The sequence below is a fragment of the Pungitius pungitius genome, chromosome 3 (genome assembly GCF_949316345.1).
Source record: "Pungitius pungitius chromosome 3, fPunPun2.1, whole genome shotgun sequence".
In the NCBI taxonomy this organism is placed as follows: domain Eukaryota; kingdom Metazoa; phylum Chordata; class Actinopteri; order Perciformes; family Gasterosteidae; genus Pungitius; species Pungitius pungitius.
Genome location: NC_084902.1, coordinates 18,334,952 through 18,357,057, shown reverse-complemented (window position 1 = coordinate 18,357,057; position 22,106 = coordinate 18,334,952). Strand labels below are relative to the sequence as shown.

The following is a 22,106-nucleotide window of genomic DNA, read 5'->3' as shown; positions in this document are numbered from 1 at the left end:
AAGGTTCAGGTACATCACCAATTTAACTAATAGTGGTGTTAGTTCATTTGACTGTAAGGGCCACCTTACTGATTATCAGTTTAATTGTTGTTACTGTACCCAACGTCCTCCTTTATGAAACCATTATAAAGCTAATGCAGTGTGATGTAATACAAAAGCCCTGAATTAAATGTTCACCTCAGTAACGTTTTATGTTTCTTCCATGCAATCTGAATAAATATTAGATATACACCTGTCAGTATAAGTTTAGTAGCACCACAAACTACAGCTGCTCCTCTTCATCTGCTTTAAAAAGATGGACTGTACAACTCTGATCTGATCCATTGAGATATTTTTCCTGATTATTTTATGACTGATTATATATATGGTGCATGCTCAATATTATTATTATACCATTTTTAATTTTAAATTAAAAAATGACACATGCCCTCCCTCACTGAGTCTCACATTTTTCCCTCTGAGGTGGTAAGGCACAGGTGTCCTGTGTTGCACTCCGTATTCATGCTTACTGCAGTGCTTCGAGCTTATTGTTAAACCCACTCTGTTTCTCTGTCTCCTCTTCATCCACCTTTAACTGTTCGTTGAGCGTCTCTAGGTGCAGCAGAAGTTTGTGCTCTCTGTTTCCTGAAAATGAGGAGCCAGATGGCCAGAGTCTAAACTTGTCTTGTGTCTTTGAAAGCCCCCCTAGACCCTGGTGTAACTGTTGTCTTGGTGATTATAGTGGTGTTATAGCTTGTCGTTCTGCTGCTTTCCTAAAAGCTCAAACAACTTCACCTTTTTGACTAAATGAATCCTCCAAATAACGTTTAACTGGACTGGCCTTTTCTTGCACTTCACTAGTTTTCCTCTCCTTAATTTCCACTAAGTGATGGATTATTTCATCACATGGCAATCCTTCGGGCACAAGGAGCAAACACTGCTTCCGGCTCTCATTTACAGCTGCACACTCTCAAATTGGGGCCTGGTAGAGGCATATCCGCCACTTAGTACGCAATATTTGTGAGCTGTGAAAAACACATGAAGAAATATTCTGCGGAACTGTGCATACTGGTGGCAGATTGTAAAAATCATATTTGAGATGAATCTTATTCAATTTCAAATCTTACTAAAAATCCATTTAATGTTCATAAGCATTTCAACCTGCATATTTTCTATTACTGTTCATATCTTCCCAGGCATGGTTTTAAGTTTCATTTAGTTGTGTGTAAAATCGCTGCAGTAAACATAACTTAATTGATTCATTTATGGTTTATTTGATAAGGGGGAGAAGGGATGAATGTCCTGTGTACAGAATGAAGAATGTAAAAGATATACAATTATACGACAGAAATCATTAAAATATTGAGATTAGTAATACTCAAATAAACAATACTAGAACAGAAACACAGGATATAGATCAACAATGATAACAATAGTAGTGATGGTTTTAGCAATGACACTAGCAGGGGATATCAGGCAGGACCACTGCAGAAACATCCACTATATCCACTGATATAACTATACGACACTATCAGGTAAAACTATCATCAGATATAACCACCTTAAGTGGTAATGTAAATTTGTGTCAACAGTAATAGTAATTTCAGTAGCAAAGGGGGTCAGCAGGAGGCAGGACTACGATCTATGAGAGAGAGAGGGAGAGAGAGAGAGAGAGAGAGAGAGAGAGAGAGAGAGAGAGAGAGAGAGAGAGAGAGAGAGAGAGAGAGAGAGAGAGAGAGAGAGAGAGAGAGAGGGAGAGAGAGCAGAGCTCCAGTCAGTGTTGTTCCTGCTGTGGATCAGAGAGGAGATAGGAGCATCATCACTGAACAACCAGCTGCATCCAGGTAAAAACACTTTCAGCTGCATATTTATTTATTGTTTATGACGCGTTGATTGCTGTCATCTTGAGGATATGGAGATGCTGAGTCACAGGGATGTTCATAACAAACCGCATTTTGACATACTCTAGCGGTAGAAAGAGCATCGTGCATTTTTAACATCTATTCGGGTTTCTTTGTGCTTGATCTGTTATCGGGGCGTTCATCCCATCTCGCCCTTCATCACTACGCACATTGTTCCATCCCGTTGGTTTGTGTGCTCGGTAGGTCGCTGGAAGGTTCCGCGCAGCCCCGGTGGGCTTCTCCTCCCCGGTAATAATGTCTCAGGGTTTGCATGGTCGTAAAATGGAGGCTGGATGGAGGAGGATGCTGCCATGGCCTCCCTCCCTCCCTCCCCCCCCCCTCATCTCTCACGACGTGCGTGTTTGGTTTATTCAAAAGACGGTTAAAATCCAACGATGCGTCACCGGCAAAAATACGTGTAAACGGGATTTAGAGTGTGTTTATTATTGGAAGGTGTTGATTTAGCATTCACATGGAGACCATATATAACACGTACGTTATTTGTTCACCCTGTTTATTATCATGTTTTCATTGTCCTTAAAAAAACGTCTCCAATGTTCTCAGTTGAATCCAGTAAAATATGGTCTAAATGTGATGTATTTTTACCCCTAAAAAAGCTCCCCCGAAAATAAGCTAATACATCAATAGTTTCTACTTAAAGGACAACTAAACATGACACAGTCACCAATGGATTAGTATTTATTCAACAGCTATTTGAAAACAATAGGAAACCTGTTCTTAAATATGATTAGAGAATTACTACACTCTTACCGGGAATGCAACCAATGACGGATCCTTTTCCTTCTTTAAATGTTTTTGACAAAGCCAGGAGCTGGTTTTGGATGGTCTGCAATATGGGGGACACCCGCACGTGTTTAAAAAGAAATACTGAGGGTTGTCTTTGATAATAACTGCTAAAGGAAAAAGATAAAGAGGTGGCTTCCATGTTACACTGTGCCATACTAAAAACACTGTTTTGACCCTCTTCTTGTTTGCACATCACTCCCTCTCCATCACAACCAAATAAGCTTCTCTGGTCTATTTGTGTTATAAAATAGCCCCAAAATGGCATTTCATGGTCTACAGCAACAACTCATAAAGCCAGTCACATTAAAAAGCTGAAATTACACACACACTGCAGACTGCAGTACCCTACACGCTAAAATGCTAACTCTACAAGCTAGCAGCCTGCCACACATCAAGAGATGCATCAAACAACACCAATGGTGCTGATTTCGGTTTGCTTCATTGAAACAAAAAGCAATACTTCCAAAGTATGGAGTTAGCGTGGAGCTTTGCGTTTATTTTGTAAGCTCGCTCACCTCGCTCCCGGTGCTACCAGTACCACCAGTGCTACCAGTACCACCAGTGCTATCAGTACCACCCGTGCTATCAGTACCACCATTGCTACTGGTGCGACCAGTGCTACCAGTTAGTGCTTCCAGTGTCAAAGCGGTCAGAGCCAAAGTGCTTGAGCAATAATTTGACATGATGGTATAACTGCTCTCTACCATAGGGCCGTGAGGTAGACTTTACAGGTGATCCGCCTCTTTAATGGTTTTTTTAGAAAACATGACAACAAAAAGGTAACAGGAAGTTTTCTGTTGTCAGCACACAGTTTGTATAGATCCCTGTCAGTGAAAAATGTTTACTCTCACTTCTAAACACCTTGACGCAAACCTTTTAAACCAGGCTTCATCCAGTGTTTTGATTTGGTTTCCAGACATGCATACAAATGATCACATATTTCTTTATTTGAATATTTAAACACACCGTTTTAGGATACGTGTGCTACAAAAACATATTTGGTATAATGTAAGCAAGGAAAAGGTTCATGTTGATGTCTATCAGTTGATATGCTGTGTTTTCCTCATTTTACTCCTAAAGCTCAGGGAACAAACATCTTACTGACGGTTCTTTCCCTGAGCATCACTTCAGCACCGATTTGTATCATTTTGATGTTTGCCAAAATTGTTGTGTTCCATATCGATCCTTATTATCGTCACAAATCGGCTGTTTGTTCTGTATCTTCTCGTTCACCCTGCTGAACAATACCGACACACAGACACCATCTTCCAGCGCTGCCATTTTATTTGTGCTCGCTATGTTTGACCGACCCGCGCATCAAGGAGCTTGTTGGGCTGAGCTCAGCACATGTTGCCAACAGTATAAGGATGACATTTCCAAAGCAGAGCTTTGTTTTCAGATCACCTCCATTGATCAGCACGCATTGTGTTTTACGTGCAGCGGACTCAGACAGTTTGGCACTGCCCTGCTCCTTCCCTGTTACCCATCACTCTTACTGTCAACAAATAGAACAACAAGATTGGTAGTTAATAGAAAACAATGGAAGCCAGAAAAAAATGCAATAAGCACGTCTCTAATGAAGCCCAACCCATATGTCAAACCAAATGACCCCATCGCAGATTGATACGGCCTTGTGATATATGTCATGTACAATTTAAGAATTGTACATGTGTTTCTGTGCTGACTCATGTTGTGTTGCGTAACCTTCATGTTGGCCTCAACAGAGTTCTGTTTGAGGAGGTGATCACTGTTCTGCCAGCGTGTCTAAGGCCTACAGGAAGCTGAAGAGAGAGACAGTTGTTGTTTTCATGTAATTACTTTGTGGGAGGAGGGCGGCGGGGGGGGGGGGGGGGTACCATTAAACTAACTGAAGGAACTTTAAGAAAGGTTTCCTCAAAACGCTGGTTACATAAACTGTGCATCCCAGACTACAGAGATTTTTTTTAAATATGTGTGTGAGTACGCACCAAGCGTCAGATGTGGGCAGACAGATAAAGAGGTGGTGGTTACTGGTGGTTCTGCTCTCTCTGGTGAGTCATCCCACTGTCATTCACCAAGTGCAGGTGCAGTTTGCGAGTTCCTTCTTTGTGACTCAGACGACTACTTTGTGCTGCTGAGTTAGACTCGTTGTACATCTAATGCTGAGGTTCAGTGCCAATGTAGGAGGGTGTTCTGAATAGGGGAATCAAATCAATTTTAGCATCAACATTCCAGGTTGATTTAATAGAAAAACAAATAAGGTATCAAAACCACATAAAAAATCTGTAAATAACACTTTGAGAATCTTATTTGGTTTTACATTATTTGTGTCAACCTCACAGGCCATTCTGTGTAATATAAATCTATATAAAATGATCAGTATGATATAATGTATTCTGTATGTCAGTCGTCTCGTCTGCTTGAATGGCGATTCAATCTGTGCACTTTAATTCCTACAGAATGTCACCCGCCTGTCAATACCAGCTTTGACGAGAACACGCAACTTTTAATATTGTATTGTATTCTTTTGTTTAATCAGCAACTAGCTGAGTTCTTCTTAGCCCCGCCTTCTGCGTGCAGTCCTTGCCACTAGCGCAGCTGAAACACGCATAAAGACAGGACGTCCGTATGACAGGGACGTGCGGGAAAAGCATATATTTTCCGCAAATATCATATTTTACAAATATTGGGTACATCCAGTTTTTTTTACACATTTAATATTATCTTTTCTTTTTGGGCTTAAGGAGGGGCGACGCCCAATTGCCCACTATTGGCCAGTCTGCCACATGTGTTACCCTTGTTTATGGGCCTCTTTTCATAATGAATCAGCCAAGAATCTTTCACTTGGAAACATGTGTAGGGATAAAATTCCTCATTATATGTTCTACTTTGCTTCCTCCCTCAAACGCGTGATGATGGAGGAGAAGATTGAGGTTGAATGATGGAGAGAGTAGCTGCTAGATGGACCAGTGTCTTGTTGATTTGCTAAAGTGCAGCCTCAAGAGAGGCCGATTAACAGCTAATGATGGACAGTGCTGGTGTTTTTAGGCTACTGACATTATTGGGTCAATAAGCTCGCTCTGCCCTCGTTTTTTCTCTGTCCCGCCAACAGAGACGAGAGGCTGGGCGGTAGGCCGGACCGGGCAGGTGTCACCGTCAACCCTCAGGGCTTTTTGATCGGATTAGTAATGCGGGTTCACAGTCCTGCCACAGTGAAAATATATAGACCCCCTCATTGAATGGCTGCAAGCATGTTTATGGAAATAATATATCAAAATAAAATGTATATACTGATGGTATTTAGGTCAGCAGAGAATGCCTTAATTGCCCTGACAACACACAACTGAAATTACATTATCCTGCATATTGATATTGTTTTGGTGGATGACAATGTGTTCCTGCTAAAGATATTTGCCATTCTCTACCCTCTGACAGGCCCAGCTGTAGCACCTCTCACTATGACTAAAGAGGAGAACCTGGAGGTCCAGGAGAAAGAGAGGCACGACCGCGAGGAGCAGGAGGAGGGGAAAGTCCAGAAAGAGGAAGAGGAGGCCCTGACCGAGGAAGAGGAGGAAGAAGAGGAGGAATATGAGCTAGAAGAGGAGAAGGAGGGAGAGCAGAGGGCAGAGGTGGAGGATGAGGATGAGCATGGAGAGGAGGAACCGGAGGAGAGAGAGGAGCAGGAAGTAGAGGAGGACCCACTGGCTCGTCAGGAATGTGACGTCGATCCAGAGCCTGAGCTGCTGTCGGTGTCCGAGTACCAGAGTCCAGTTCACGAGCCACGCCGACGAGCCATGGTGCACCCCTCCGCCCAGGCCCCGCTCCCCAAAGACTACAGTACGTCACCTTAAATACACACAGTCCCTAGTACCTTATGTACTGTTACACCACGAACAACCATAACTATATACTGTTACACCATCTTAAACACTGTCATCGACCTTAACTACATACTGTGCTAACACTTGTACACAGTGTTTCACCACCGTACTGCCATGCCACCTTCAATATACACTCTCCTAACACCTAAATATACTGTTACACCATCTTACACAGTACACACTGCCATGCCACCTTTAATACACACTGTCATATCCCTTTGCCATGGGGTTGTGGTAAATGCCAACTCAAAAACATTCTGTCACACGATCAGTAAACACTGTTACACGACCTCAAATATTACACACCGTCATACCACTTTCTATAATGTCCCAACACCTTAAATACTAACTTCCATACAACCTAAATTCACTCTTTAATACAACTTTACCACCACTGAAATCCCTTTGCCTGGGTACTCTTTACCTAAGGTCTATGCTAGGTCAGGAATCAGGAAAAAATGTAAAGGTCACACCACCTTAAATTTATAATGTAATGTTATTCCTCTCAATCCAGGCATTGCTGCCCAGGACAGTATTACATAATACAACCTTAAATCAATGCCCTTACCCTTTTTTATGACTATAAGGGATGACTTTAGTTAATTGTAACATTTTGGTTGCCTCGTTGTAACAAAAAAGTCATTAATAATGACACCTCAAACATGTTGAAGATGTAATTGTTATTTCACCTTGACATTTTATCAAGTAAAGAATGGTACATTAGCATCTTCATATTACAGTAATTGTCTCACAGTATTGTCCCCTTTAAATTATACCATGTAATTTTGACTTATTTGCAGTTGTCCAGAGTGTTGTATTGTATGTTATGGATAAACAGTGAGCTTGCAGACAGGCTGGGGTCAATGCAGAGTCCGGCTTCTAATTCCTACTAAACAACCACAAAATACAAAGACCACCACAGTCAGTTATCTTCAGCAGAGTGTCTGTAGGCCTTCATGTAGCAACACACACACACACACACACAGAAGCATGGAGAGGTGAACAGTGAGGAAATTATCGGAATCATAGACCTCAGTGGACAGTCCGTATCAGTGACAGCTTTGATTGATCAATATCCTTGGAAAGCTCTGGAATGACTTGTGTGGACGATAGGCTCATTGGTATTCATCAGACAGAATCAGGGCAGACCAGCTCCATTATATACTCTGCAATTCCTCTCCATTATCCAGCAGTAAATACAGAGCGCTCCTCCTCACCCGCACCAGTGTTTTCTGTCTTTAACAGGCAATCCTTTACTAAAATGAACAGGGTAGCTTACATACTGAAATAGCAAAAGTTATGGCAGAATTGATTTAGGTGAAAAACAGGTTATTCCTTTTTGCAGGAATGGCTTTGGTTAGAGTTTGATTGACAGATCCTATCACCTGCCAGGTACTTTTTTGTCCATTCAGATCCCATCTCAGCTTCTCATATGGTTTGGTGTAAGAATAGATACCATCATGCATCATGATTTTCATTGAGCTAGCGTGTCTCCTCAAATCCTGGAGGAGGAGGAAAGGAGGTAGGTAAGAGACAAAGAGACGCAAGGAGAGAGTGGTTGGGCATTTAACAAATAAGACATCCTTGCCTCTTAGCTGTCATTTTATAGGGACATCCATAGATAAATATGACGTCTGTCCAGGCAGAAACCTCTGGTTCTATGAAGTGAAGCCAAACTTGCATTCTCTCTCATGGCCACCAGGGGACAACTCAAAAATAAATCAGATTATATAGAAGTTTATTAGAAAATAACTTGACTCCTCTCTTGATCTATTAATTCAATTCATTTTATTTTGTATCGCCCAAAATCACAAATTAAAAATTTCTCCCAGAGAGCTTTACAATCTGTGCACACGCAACATACTCTGTCCTCGAAAACCCTCACATCGGCACAGGAGAAACTCCCCAATATAGCATCAGTTGTCCATGGTGTTGTTAAGCCTACTGGGTTTATGTCTTATGTCTCACAATTATCTACATCCGTCTCCAGCCTTCACTTTCTTCGACCCCAACGACCCAGCCTGTTTAGAGATTCTTCTGGATCCTCAGACCACCATCCCGGAGCTGTTCGCCATCGTGCGTCAGTGGGTTCCTCAGGTGCAGCACAAGATCGACATCATCGGCAGCGAGGTAAGAACACACAAACACAAGCACACTGATCACTTTAGTCCATGTTCACTGTGAGTTTGCTGTTCAACTTCTCTGTCACAGTGATCAGGAACACAATTAGACGATCCATTTGCCAATAGAAATGATTTTAAAAATCTATTTAAAAAATAAGAATACCAAACCTTTGTAGAATTGGTTTCTGCAATGTGAAGCCTGTTAAACTTCAATCTTACTTTATTTGTACAGTGTGGCATTTTGTGCATACAGATTAGTGTGTTTTAAAGTGTTTTGTAGCTGACTGAGGCAAACATTAACTAGACACAAACGCACACAACAAATAGAAATGATAAAATATTGTAAGGAATTACATATATAAAGGTATGTCAAATTTATGAAATCACAAGCATGTAAGTAGACAGGCTGATGCTAAACCATGTAGTGCTTTATAGACGAAAGATGAACAGGATTATAATACAGAGGCCAGCTTAAAGATGTCGCTCAAACACATATGTCACAAGGAAGACAGACAAGTCAGGATTGAAAGTGCTAAATGAAAATGCTTTATTATAACTGACACAATCATATTTACAACAAGCATGAGGTGTGGAGAGTAGTGGTATCAGTGGTGAATGTAGTGTATGGATGAGTGAGATGTGTGTGCTGCTGTTGAGTGTAAAAGGAACCCACCAAGAATCTGTAGCAGTGTGGAGCCTAGGAGAGAGAGGGAGACACAAGGAGACCAGGCTGGCTTATATCACCTTGGGTAGAGACCTAGCCAGGTGTGAGCACCTTGCCCTAACGACCCTCCCTAACTGCCAACTCCTGGAAGTAATCAGCTGCAGGTTGTTAGCAGAAAGGGAGGGGTCGTAACATTTACAAAACCTGCAGTTCATCAGTTAATGCTGCATTCTGGATGAGCTACAGTGGTCGAATGGCGGTAGCAGGGAGACCTCCAAGGAGAGAGTTACAATAGTCAAGGCGGGAGATGACAAGAGCCTGAATCAGTTCCTGCACAGAGAAGGGGACGTATTCTCATGAGCGTGTATCTAAAGTTGGCAAAGTTAACAGTCAGGTCCTGGGTAGGAGAATCTTTTCCCGGAAAGAGAAGTAATTCAGTCTTGTTGGATTTGATTTTCAGACAGTGAGAGGACATCCGATGAGAGATATCACTCAGACATGCAGAGATCCGCGCTGCCACCTGAGAGTGAGGGAAGGAGAGAATTAGTTGGGTGTTATCAGCATAGCTGTGGTAGGAGAAAGCATGGTAGCGAAAAACATAGCGGAGAGAGTTGGTGTAGATAGAGAAGAGGAGGGGACCCAGGACGGAGCCCTGAGGAACTCCAGTTGTAAGAGGACATGGTTCCGACACAGATCCTCTCCAGGCTCCCCGGTAGGTGCGACCATCAAGGTATGATGTGAGAAGGGAGAGAGCAGAGCCATAGACACCCACGTTCCTGAAGAGAGGAGATAAGGATCTGATGGTTTACTGTGTCAAATGCAGCAGAACGGTCCAGAAGGATGAGGACAGAGGAGAGAGAGGCAGCTCTAGCAGTGTGGAGTTGCTCTGAGACAGCAAGGAGAGCAGTGGAATGGCCCGCCTTGAGGCCTGACTGGTGGGGGACAAGGAGGTTGTTACGGTGGAGATAGGAGGAGAGTTGGTTAAAGATAGCACGTTCAAGAGTTTTGTACAAAGAGAGAAGAAGAGAGACCGGTCTGTAGTTGTTTTTGTCAAATGGGTTGAGGGTGGGTTTCTTCTGGAGTGGGTTAACTCTTGCCTCCTTCAGAGAGTTGGTAAAAACACAGTGATTGAGTTTAAATGTAACACTCACACAAGGTGATGCTGATCCAGTTAAAATTTTGCATGAACTTCAAACAGACAAGACAGCGCAGAGAGAGACAAAAGGGACAGGCATTGACGCTCTACCATGACTCAGCAGAACGCTGAGTCAGCCTGAAGGACTGAACCAGTGAGGATGATGAATTTTTACAAAAGTACAACAACCACTATGATACATTTGTAATATCTCCCACTTGGTGATGTGATCAATGAAACTGTCAACAAACTGGCCCAATCTTAAAAATAAATTGTTTCCAATTCAGCGTGTAAGAAAGGGGCTATAGACAATGTGCAATTAGAATGAATCATAACCTCCTGATACATTTGAAAAGCTAAAGTGAGAGTGTATCTTTAGAGAAATTGTGACCTGGTTATTTAAGATAATAATACACAGCCCTTGTTGTGAGCAGCCCAGGATTTCCAGAAAGAGACACCGCTGTTGAGTTTCAAATGTATTTTTTGCCATTCAAGCACCACCGGCAGTGTGCCACTTAGTCCCATTGTATCGGCAAGAAGGCGGACAAAAAACAGTGCAGATTTATAAAAGGAAGTACAAGCAAGGGAACAAATATGTATTTTTGAGTTTTGGATTAAACTGTCCCCTTTAAAACACTCCATTGGCTTTACTTTTCAGACCCTAAGATATCACCTATTTTATACCTCTGATGATAAATCATTCCATGAGATAAAATGAGGGGCATGCTGCATTAGAATCTACAAAGTTGCCGCCCTTAATCAGTGGCCCACTTTCCCGTCAATAAAGTATTCGTACAAGGAACAAACATTTAACTAAAGATGCTTGGAGGTAATGCTGGGTCAGGTCTGACATGGTAACATATAAACGCCTGCTGTGAGTTTTTCACTCTTAGGGAATGTGAAACTGCACTGAGCCAACAAGCAAATGGTGTCTGTTAGTTGTCCATTACGTGTCCCTCTGTTTCCCTGTCTTAGATCCTGAAGCGTGGTTGCCATGTGAACGACCGCGACGGTTTGACTGACATGACGCTGCTTCACTACAGCTGTAAGGCTGGAGCGCACGGAGTTGGTAAGCTGGTATTTGATATGCATACAGTCAGTCCGACTCGACCTTGTTCAGCCACATTGCAGCATCTGTAGGAAGGTAATCAGTTGAATTAAGAGACTGATGTTATTATTTTTATCTTCTAATTAGACCAACAATTTGCTTATTCTGCTGAGTAATAAAATATGTTGAGCTGGAGCACAACATATTTTTTTCCATTAATAGATTCATTGTTTTTTTAATTCAATATTTGTAAGAAGAGTGAGTATCCTAATTACCCAGAGCCGGAAGTAACACCGTCACAATGTGTTTTTTTCCTCCCACCCACCGGTCCAATTGTCAACATAATTACATTATTACCACATGACAAATTACTTCAACTATCAATATAGTTTCAAATCTGTCCGTCCACTAATTGATTATTGTCTGCTGTACATTTTCTGCTGTTTTGCATGTGTGGTAGTTTATTTCTCGAACAGACTGGTCAGATGAGATGAGGTCATAGATCAATTTCTATCAGAATTCTTTAATGCACATGAATCATGGGACGGAAAGCACAGTTTGCTTCCTTATTATCCTCCTACCCTGGTCCTCACCGTGTGTGCAGGTGACCCGGCGGCTGCGCTCCGTCTCAGCAGCAAGCTGATCGCTCTGGGCGCCGACGTGAGTCTGAGGAGCCGCTGGACCAACATGAGCGCTCTCCACTATGCTGCTTACTTTGACGTTCCGGAGCTGATTCGAGTCCTGCTCAAAGCCGCTAAACCAAGAGGTGCATACACACACACACACACACACACACACAATCAAAACTCGTGCTCAGAGGTCGTGGTTAGTCCTGACTCTTCTTTTGTTCTCTCTGTAGTGTTGAACTCCACCTGTAGTGACTTCCATTATGGCACAGCCCTCCACATCGCTGCCTCCAACCTCTGTGTGGGTGCAGTCAAATGTCTCCTAGAGCATGGAGCCAACCCTATTGTTCGGGTAAACTAACTATTTTTGAAAGGCCCAAAATCCCCCTTTAGCTTGATGATCGCCATATGTTTTGCCTCATTCGAAGACACCTAGCTCCTCTTATGGCCTGTAGATAATCTTCTCATATCATGGCCATGATTCTGTGCTTGCACGCTTCAACCACCCCTATCATCTCTCTCTGCAGAACGATAAGGGCCAGGTTCCAGGGGAGGTGGTTCCCGACCCGATGGACATGACTCTGGATAAGGCAGAGGCAGCCATGGCAGCTAAGGAGCTGAAGCAGTTACTTCTGGACGCTGTCCCCCTGAGCTGCAACCTCCCCAGAGCAACACTGCCCAACTACGACAACATCCCAGGAAACTTGATGCTGACCTCGCTGGGGCTGAAGCTGGGGGAGCGTGTGATGCTGGACGACATGAAGGTCAGAGGCCCAATGAGTCTCAGGGATGTTAGTGCATCCAGAAATGTCTTAAACACAGAACGGAAAAATATTTTGCTGTGATTTTAGACTAGCTGGTTTGAAACCAAACCAACCAAACTGAGTGGTCAAAGGATACTTCTCCATTGTGTTATTAGATGTAGCATCATCAAAGAGACATTCACAGAATGTTAATCACTGGGTATTGCCACATACACTATAACCAATTGGAATTGGCAATAAAGACTTTTATCACAAAATTAAATTTAAATAGACGTAATAATAAACAATCTGTATTTCCGATGTGCGAGGGTTAGCCACCAGCTGCTCAAGACCTAATGCTGCCATGTCTAATTCAGCTTGTTGATGAGCTCTGGCGGAACTATGTAGACAAACACCGTAATATATGGGCATTAATTCAAATGTCCTTGTTTATCTCCCATCGTCGTTGCAACATAACTCGTCTGTAGGAAAAGAAAGCAACATGAAACCACTTGGAAGCACTAATACGAGGGCTCTAGGGATCTGATTAACTTTCCAAAAATAGAATAGATCACCACCTTGTTGTGTAAAAAGCATCTGTGTCCGGCTCACAGTTAACAAATGAAACAATTGGCAGAAACAAGAGACACGGTTTTAGTCTATTAGCACTACACTGGTGGTTTTACTGGTTGTCCAGTTGACGTTCCAGTGGGGCTCCATAGGGGCAACTGTGATTCAGTGTCGTCATTCAATCCGAGGATCGACAATTTTGAACCCTGGCTCCCCTGGTCCATGTTAATGTGTCTTTGGGCTAGACAAAATTGCTCCCATTGAATGGGTACGAAGTGTTTTCTCATTCAACACTGGTTTAAAATCATCAAAACAGTACATTTAATGTTGCATACAGGAGACAGAGTCAACACACATACAAGTCATGCACCAAGCCGAAAGGTTTGGTCAAAGGTCAAAGGTTTTCATATCCAGAGCAGGAATATATAGTTGGAAGATAAACATGTTAAAACTGGAGGGGGGGGGGGGGGGGGGGCTCTGGGAAAAACCCAAGTACTGGTAGTCGACCTCAGATGTAGACTATCTTAAACATCTTGATTATCAGATGACCTGGAACACCATCTGGCTCTAAGTGAAAGAGTACTGTCATACTGTCGTACTAAGGTGAAACATTATTAGAGTTTTTCACTAAGCTAGAGTTCTGGTGGTTGGCCATCAGTGTCTGAATGTGGATGAATGAGTGAATAATGATATGTAGTCTTAAACACTTGGAGTGGTTTGAAGACAGGAAAAGAGATATACTAGTCCATTTACCATTCCGTACCAGTCCGTTTCGTATGTTGTGGTCACAGCCACACAGCAAAATGAACCTGAGCATCAATTTTCCACAGACCATACAACATTTGCATGGACTCATGGAGCATGTGGCAAACTACGCCGTCAGAATCCACCTGCTAGTAACACATTTATTTCTAATGTCCGTTTTGGACATTTCAAAGATGTCCTATCAGTTCCTATTTGTTACATGCATGCTGTTTTCTAAAAATAAAAATTTCTGCTTGTTACATGCATTGAGTCTATTTTCAAAATAGGTTCATAGTTGTCGGATTCACTTCCTTTCAATCAAATCTATCATGTGGGAATGCTTCCTGCTGGACCAACTCTTATTACCCTTAACCTAGTTTGGCACATCTGCAGCGTACATTTCAACCTAAAACACTTGTTAACCTGTCAGTTAACTCGATTGTTAAACATATTAACAGTACATTCCTACAGGACATATTAAAATCAGGGGTTTTTGTGTGATGGCTGCCTTTTGTCCTTCACGCCCTCACAATGAATGAGCTCTGAACAGTGTGTTCTCACTGTGTAGCTCCAGAGAGACCAGAGCAGAGACGACAACCCGCCTGCAAACCTCCGACAGGTTGGTTGGACCGGGCGCCGGCCAGAAAACGTAGACTAACTGATTTGACTACAGCACAACATGCTGCCTTCCTGTCACGTGTCACTCCATCTGCAGCTATGATGTTGTGTCTCCTCCCTTTCCCTTGTCTTAAAATGCAACAGCAGACACTCAAACTATCTGCCTCCATGCAACCTAACCTAACCTTACCTGATCTCTGCAGTCATGTAGGTTGCCTGATAGTTTTCACTCTTAACTTACCGTCTGTGTATGTCTCCCTCAGTCCGGCACTCTGAGGTTTTGTGGCACGACAGAGTTCGCCAGCGGCCAGTGGGTTGGAGTGGAGCTCGACGAGCCAGAGGGAAAGAACGATGGCAGTGTGGGCGGCGTCCGCTACTTCATCTGCCCTCCTAAACTAGGTAACATCTGCTACCATGGTCCCTGGGAGCCAGTCCCTGAACCTTTGCAGAGACAACTGTAATTCCTTTTCCCAGCAGGGGTTTGCTGATGATTTACTGAGTTGTCTTTTCATCCCTGCAGGCATTTTTGCACCAGTGTCAAAGATTTCCAAAGCTGTGGATCAGGCACCTTCGTCTGTCACCTCCACCCCCAGAACCCCCCGTATGGACCTGGCCTCTCGCCTCACCCGGAAGACCAAGAAGGAGAAAGAGAAGAAGGAGAAGCCAAGAGCGAAAGGTATATATCAGGGATTTTCTTGAACATTATAGAAGAACATAATACATTAAGAGAACAACATTATATCCCAAATTTCTCATTTGTGAATCTCAGCCCAGAAGAAGAAGTTGTCAGTAGCAAGTCTGGATCCAGAAGGAATGAATGTGGAAGTTGGAGACCAGGTTCTGGTGGCCGGACAGAAACACGGCATTGTGCGCTACTATGGGAAGACTGACTTCGCCCCAGGTCTGTCTGCTGGGAGGACTTCTTTGACATTAGTGATGTCGTAACCAGATCATTGACTAATAACTTTAGGCTCACCTGAATGAAAAATATATATTGTTACACACATATACTGTATATATATATATACATACATACATATCTTTTTTCGCATCACACTGTATATACATGGTACTGAATATTGTGAGTAATAAGGCAACAGTTTGAGAGTATGGAACCTCCATTTACGTAAGGAAACACAACAAAAGATAGAAGTAATTAGTTTCAAGCATCATAAAAAACAAGTTAGGTGTTTTCACAGGGAAAAGAAATACATGTTATTGCACTCTTGTTCGCACTATAAACCACGCTGCTGTAAACCGTGAAAGTTTTCCCACTGTGGGACTAATAAAGGACTATCTTATCTTATCCTTGATTTACATGTCATACAAGTTTGAATTAAAATACCCCCAATGAGATAATGCACCATAAAGGTGGTCTCCAACATCTACGGTTTTCTTGCTTAAAAAAGGCTTAAATGTGTAAGAGCCCTTTTGTTTCCTTCGTCTTCTGATGGACTTCTTGTATTCCTCACACATCAATGAGTGATGACTTCAGCATACGTGACTCAAGCTCCCTGTGTCCCTGCAGGTTACTGGTTCGGTATCGAGTTGGACCAGGCCACAGGAAAACACGACGGCTCGGTGTTTGGAGTCCGCTACTTCAACTGCCTGCCGAAATATGGAGTGTTTGCTCCGCCCTCCCGGGTCCAGAGGTAAGACACCACCAAACCTGACCTCGTCGCACGGTTTAAGTCTAGCCAATTTGATTTTGTAAAACAGCTTTGGTGCACAAAGGGAATAGCGTGAGGATGTTAAGGCTGTGAATGGAGAGTGATGCATGAAAATCCAAATAATGCAGGATGTTCAAACCTCTGGAGGTCTGATGCCGTGTCATAATCCCTCATAGACCTGGAAAAATTCAATTTAGTTACATTTTCTTCTCATCAAAAATGCAGTATCTTCAAGCCTCTTAAACCACAAACTGTTTCTTTCATTGTCATATCAGAATTGGAGGCCCTAAAGAAGGCTTCCACAATGACAACTCCATGATGAAGAAAGTCCACCAAGTCACCAGTAAGTACCTTCACCCTGAGTAATGTGGCTGAAGAGGACTATTTAAAGTCATTTTCTTTGGAGAGCAGGTGTGCTGACTGACCATTGGGTATATCTGAACTTGCATAGTCATGAACTCAACTATATGAACCCTAAATGAGACATTTTGATTGTGCTACTTTTATGAGGTTCTCTCTACGATAGATGTTGGAATTTGCTTTTTCTTACATTGGCTGTGTGTAGTGCGGAAAGAGCTACAAATAAACTTGCCTGTCAACCCTACATCAAAGAACCTGGGTTGTGTTGTGACAGGTGACACAGCTTGGTGACCTTTATATGGACCCATAAACAAGTCCTTTTTGTATTGAAATCACTAACTAATTAAGACTAATGTTTGTCTTTGCTTGTGTCCCGAAGTGTCACAGCCAAAGCGTAACTTCAACACGATGCGTTCCCCTAAAGACCTAACGTCTGAGAACTCCATATCCAGGTGAGACTGCTAAGAATAAACCTACTCACATCCTACTCTGCCCTTCGGCCCTAAAGTACCAGAACATATTGAAATATCCACGTGTTTACAACTTCAACAGCTCAAGATGGTTGTATGATTACAGAGTTGGCAGTTGTGTGATTGTACTAAGTACATTTATTCAGGTACTTTACTGAAATACAAAATATGAGTATATAAGTATTTATTGCTACTTTATATTTCTACTCTACCGCATCTCAGAGGGTAATGTAGTATGTTTGACTCCTTTAGAAGTATTATTTGTCCACTTTACAGAGTGATATAAAGTATTTAAAATAGCAAAATGCTATGTACACTGAAACCACTTAACCCGTCCCGCTCATCTTTCTTCATCTTGTGCTCTCCCTTCTCTTCCTCTCTTCTTCACCAGGTTGCTGTTCTGCTGTTGGTTTCCGTGGATGCTTCGGGCTGAGATGCAGTCCTAATTACTCCCTCCTTCTTCCTACCCTGCTTTTCCCCCTGACCGATTTCACCACTCTTCTCGATCTTCATTGTTACTTAAGCGTTCCTCCCTCTCAGCCTCTTCAGACGTTCACTGTCAGCCAGACTTCTCGTGATGAAACCCCCACCCCTCTTCTCTTTTACTCACCCTGAATCCCTCTAATTTAGCCGTTCTATAGCAAAATCTATAGTGCCTTGTATCTGATTAAAATGTCCTACAATCCTTTCATGAGCTAATGCAATCGCCCTAATATATTCTCTTTACACCTCCCATCATTTTGTCATTGTCATCACATTGTGATATTGCATGTTTTGCTTTTGCTGCTAAGTCATTTGGGTCTCAACAAATTTCGTGGTTGGCACCAGCTGTAGTTTACAGTTAATGAAATGTAATTAATGCTTATGCTTTGACCCGTTGTTGTACAGTAACATCAATGACGTTTGCCAAACAAATTCCACAATCGCACATCACTCTGAGAGTTGAGAGCCAATTGAACTGCCGTGGCAGTTGCGAAAGTGCTATTAGACGCGTTAATCTTCGCATCTGCGGGATGTGGGAAACTCTTGGGTCACTTGAGAGTTATCAAGAAACAAATTGTGTGGCGTTTTGTTCTGCACAGCTCAGAGCGTGTGAAGCTATGCTGGATCTAGATGTGGCTGCTGCTTGCCTCTCCTGAGACAAAGACATCAACCCTAGAAACCATTATAATTCTAAACAGTGTGTGTCGTCACCTGCATGCTTCAATCTCAGATGTTAAACTGAAAACAGGGTTATTCCATTTTTTTGTGTTTTATCAGTGTTACAATCATATTTTTTTATCGTTCAAATGTATGCAAAAAGTGTAATGTAACCATAGTTCATAGTCTCTTTGAAATATGTCCGGTTCTGTTAAATTAGAACAGATGTGTCGTTTTCAAGAACTCTGAGCAAAATGTAACTTTCTTTTTCATTACAAAAAGAAAAAGATTCAGTTAAAGTAGTCATTAATAAATAATAAAGTACTAAAGAACTGTTAGTAGACATTATAGTGACTCAACGGCTTGAACAACTATTATTATTAATCTGTGTATTGCATCAAGTCATAGTTAAAAGACAGTATATTATGGAATTACTGTCAACAGCGGCAATCATACTCTGTTAACCAAAAGTGCTAACAAACCCAAAACCATGACTTTTGTTAATGCAACTTCAAAATCAAAATAGTGTTTTTTCTGCAGTGCTACATGTGATATTGACGTCTCTTGTGTTGCTGCTTTCATGCTAGCGTCTGAAAATTAGCTTAATTTAAATCTCAGCTTGAAAACAGCCTTTAATCGGCTTGGTCAGCTGTACAGCAAAAAATATCAAACATTCCTCTTCTCCCTCATGGGGTTTTAAAATGTCCTAACGTAGAGATCTAAACCCTAAATAAGGTGTCCAGATAGGCCATGATATTTGTAAAAGTTCTCCTCTCTACTTTCTTCCCAACCCATCCCCCTCTTTCCTTCAAATTCCTTCTTGTGAATGTGGGCAAATGTGAAAACACAAAACATGACTTATACCTAAACATGCGTGTGGTCACTTGATGTTAAAATCTCTCTAGAAGTTTGACTTACTGAAATCAGCAAGATGTAACCGGTGTACCTATCTCTGTGTGGACGTGGTTCTCGTGTTGATGTCTCTTTGCACTCTGTGAACACAGAGCGGCGAACATGCGAACATGTTCACACGTTCCGAGGGCGGAGCCTGCCGGGACCAGACCCTCAAATAACAAATGTTCTGTTATTGCTTATTTCAACAGTCCCAGCAGCTTTTTTTTTGAAGAGTTTTATGATTTGATGATTTTAACCTAACCATTTGCGGTTGCCTATGAAGGCCTTTATAAAATGGAAATTAATCTTTGATTTTGGTTCAATCTGAAATTTGGTTCCTCAGTTTTGAGCCAGCCTCTGAAGCCGGTCACCTTACTCCGCTCTTTTATCAGCTTCTGTCAGGAATTTAATTTGCCCAACAGTCTGCTGCTCAACTGATTTTAACAGCTTGCTAAGGAGAAGAGCAATTGGTAAAGGAACAGAAATGGAAAAAAGAAGAGTAGAGCAAATTGAGGGTCCACACATTTTCAGATTCCTGATATCCTGTAGACAATGTGGCAGACTATGCAGATGACTCAAAGCTTTACTATCCTACCTTCCTGCTGCTGCCCGCATTACCCTGCTCAGACACTCAAACCAGAGCAGAAGAGTATGCCTCGTTTTTATTCTACACAAAACAATGTTTCCTACCAATGTGCTGCAGCAGCACGCTGCTGTTGTCGTTGTACAGTCAAGGTACGGTACAGTCAATATGTCCCAGTGAAGACTCTGTCCAGTTGAACTTGGTGTTCCTACTGCTGTGAAATTGTGGATATTTCTCTGGTTCGGCCACTATGTATCAAACGTGAGTCTCTAGTTAACTTTTTCAAGACGTACTCAATGTCCCTCAAGCTTTTCTCATTCCAAATTTGATTTGTCCGCCCGTGTGTCGGTGGCCATCGTATGTAAAAAGAGACGAGCTGTCTCACACGCTTGCCTGACTTGCATTGAATCAGCTAACTCTAAAATTGTGCCGCAAATGTTCAATGTATTCAAACTGCCCGTCAAGTGTTTATGGGGTACGCAAAGTTCAAATGAAAATAAGATATATTTACTAATACTCACCATAAGTATACAAATGTTACTTATGACCCTAAAAGAATATACCCAAATGTCTTTATTCTTTGACTTTTGTGTTGCTGGATGAAAAACCTTAGAAGTAACAAAGGCACATCATTCGGTTTGATCAGTTTAAGGATGTCCATGTATTTTAGTCACTACACTAGTATTCAAAGTGTCGACCTTCATCCCAAAAATCTTGTAGTTTAACTCTGATTATTTGCCCAATCTGTGATCATCATTTTTACACTTAAGCTAGTCCTGATATAATCATTTATGGTTTGGTTTGACTTGTTTTAACATGCAATCTTCTTAAGAATAAACAGTATATAGCCTATATTTTGATAACTTCACTAAGTGTACTTTTTTTTTAATGTGTATTTGTTACTTTGGTCCCAGATTGCAGTCCATGTGTGTGAGTAACTCCTGTTTTAAAAGTGAGTGAGGCTAATTGACATGAAACAGGAAGCAGGGGAGAAGGAGCATCGGCCATCTTCATCCTAACAGATACTCACTGCATGCTTTCTCTCTCTCGCTCCATCTCTCGCTCTCCCTATTTTGTTGTTGGTTTTTTTCAATATATGTATCTTATTCTCAGCAGCATGGAAATGCTCTTAATAATTACAGTGACAACTTTATGAACATAATAAAGCATTTGATGTTGTTTTTTTACCTCTGCTGTCCATCGCTTTTACTCACCAAAAACACAATGATTTGGTTTTATTCAGTTGTGAAATAATACAGGGCTATCCTTTTACCACCCAACTATATAAAAGACCCAAGCACATTCGTGTATAGGACTAGGTTACGACATCAAGATGCACTAAACCTAGCCCGACTGTTCATGCAGTATCATTTAAGTCCTGTGCGATCTGTACCCCATCCGGGTATCTAAAGCCCTATTACCGTTGGCTTGGCTCATCATGTCAGTTCAGGTATGGCTATCTAAATACTACAACTAACTTACCTACTAGCTGCTGTAGGGCTTACAATACAGCATATGAAACATTAAACTACACTAGAACTGCAGTTAGCACTACAGTTAGGAGACTACAACTACATCAAATTCACTACTTGGCCGACACTGAACCTCATGCTGAGTCTCACAGCAATGATGTCCCCAGTGTTCCCTGGTTGCGCTTTGACATCAGTCATTCATAAAGAGACTGTCACGGTCCCTGTTAGATAGAAATATTTTGATTTAGATCAAAAAGTTAACTTGAAGCTTGGACTACTACTTCATCCAGCTGAAGCTTAATCTCTGATTAAAAAACAACAGAAAGTATACATTTTGAGGAACAATGGCTGTCATCTGGAAAAATAGCAGCCATATTTCACATTTCATATATGTCCAGCTGTTAGAATTCTACACTTAAAAAAATGTTGCTCACATTTAACAAAAATGGCTGGCATTTTTTATTTTCACATTTCAGCTGCATGAAGTAGTAGGCATTATTCATGTTAAATGTGGTTCTCGTATCACCAAGTGTAATATTCTAGTGGGATATTTACTTGACCTGGAGCACTATAGTGTCACATCAAATGTGTTCCACGTATGAGCTGGTGGTTCAATAGCCGATGCTGCCGAAGTTTGAACCTTGGTGTAATTGTCTCATTCAATGGAAGCAAAATACTTTACTAAACACAATACTACTA

General features: G+C 41.8%; 1 protein-coding gene across 2 annotated transcripts; it reads left to right on the top strand.

Annotated features, from left to right (window-relative positions):
* Positions 1–1,697: 1,697 nt before the first annotated feature.
* On the top strand, positions 1,698–21,122 carry clip3 (CAP-GLY domain containing linker protein 3). 2 transcript variants are annotated; one of them, XM_037464265.2, is made up of 15 exons: positions 1,698–1,823; positions 6,102–6,503; positions 8,538–8,677; positions 11,445–11,538; positions 12,122–12,283; positions 12,377–12,495; positions 12,671–12,907; positions 14,769–14,819; positions 15,082–15,217; positions 15,339–15,494; positions 15,588–15,719; positions 16,347–16,470; positions 16,764–16,831; positions 17,228–17,300; positions 17,710–21,122. In XM_037464265.2, exons 2-15 carry the CDS (start codon positions 6,125–6,127, stop codon positions 17,762–17,764), a joined length of 1,926 nt encoding a protein of 641 aa, XP_037320162.2. In that variant the 5' UTR covers positions 1,698–1,823; positions 6,102–6,124; the 3' UTR covers positions 17,765–21,122. The 2 variants fall into 2 exon arrangements, with proteins under 2 accessions (XP_037320162.2, XP_037320171.2); XM_037464274.2 differs by lacking the exon at positions 14,769–14,819.
* Positions 21,123–22,106: the final 984 nt, after the last annotated feature.

Excerpts from the sequence above, each read along its gene's own strand:
- clip3 (XM_037464265.2), top strand. The coding sequence starts at position 6,125 with ATGACTAAAGAGGAGAACCTGGAGGTCCAGGAGAAAGAGAGGCACGAC. Across the intron at positions 15,495-15,587 it reads GGAGAAGCCAAGAGCGAAAG|CCCAGAAGAAGAAGTTGTCA; the intron begins GTATATATCAGG and ends TGTGAATCTCAG. Across the intron at positions 17,301-17,709 it reads TCTGAGAACTCCATATCCAG|GTTGCTGTTCTGCTGTTGGT; the intron begins GTGAGACTGCTA and ends CTTCTTCACCAG.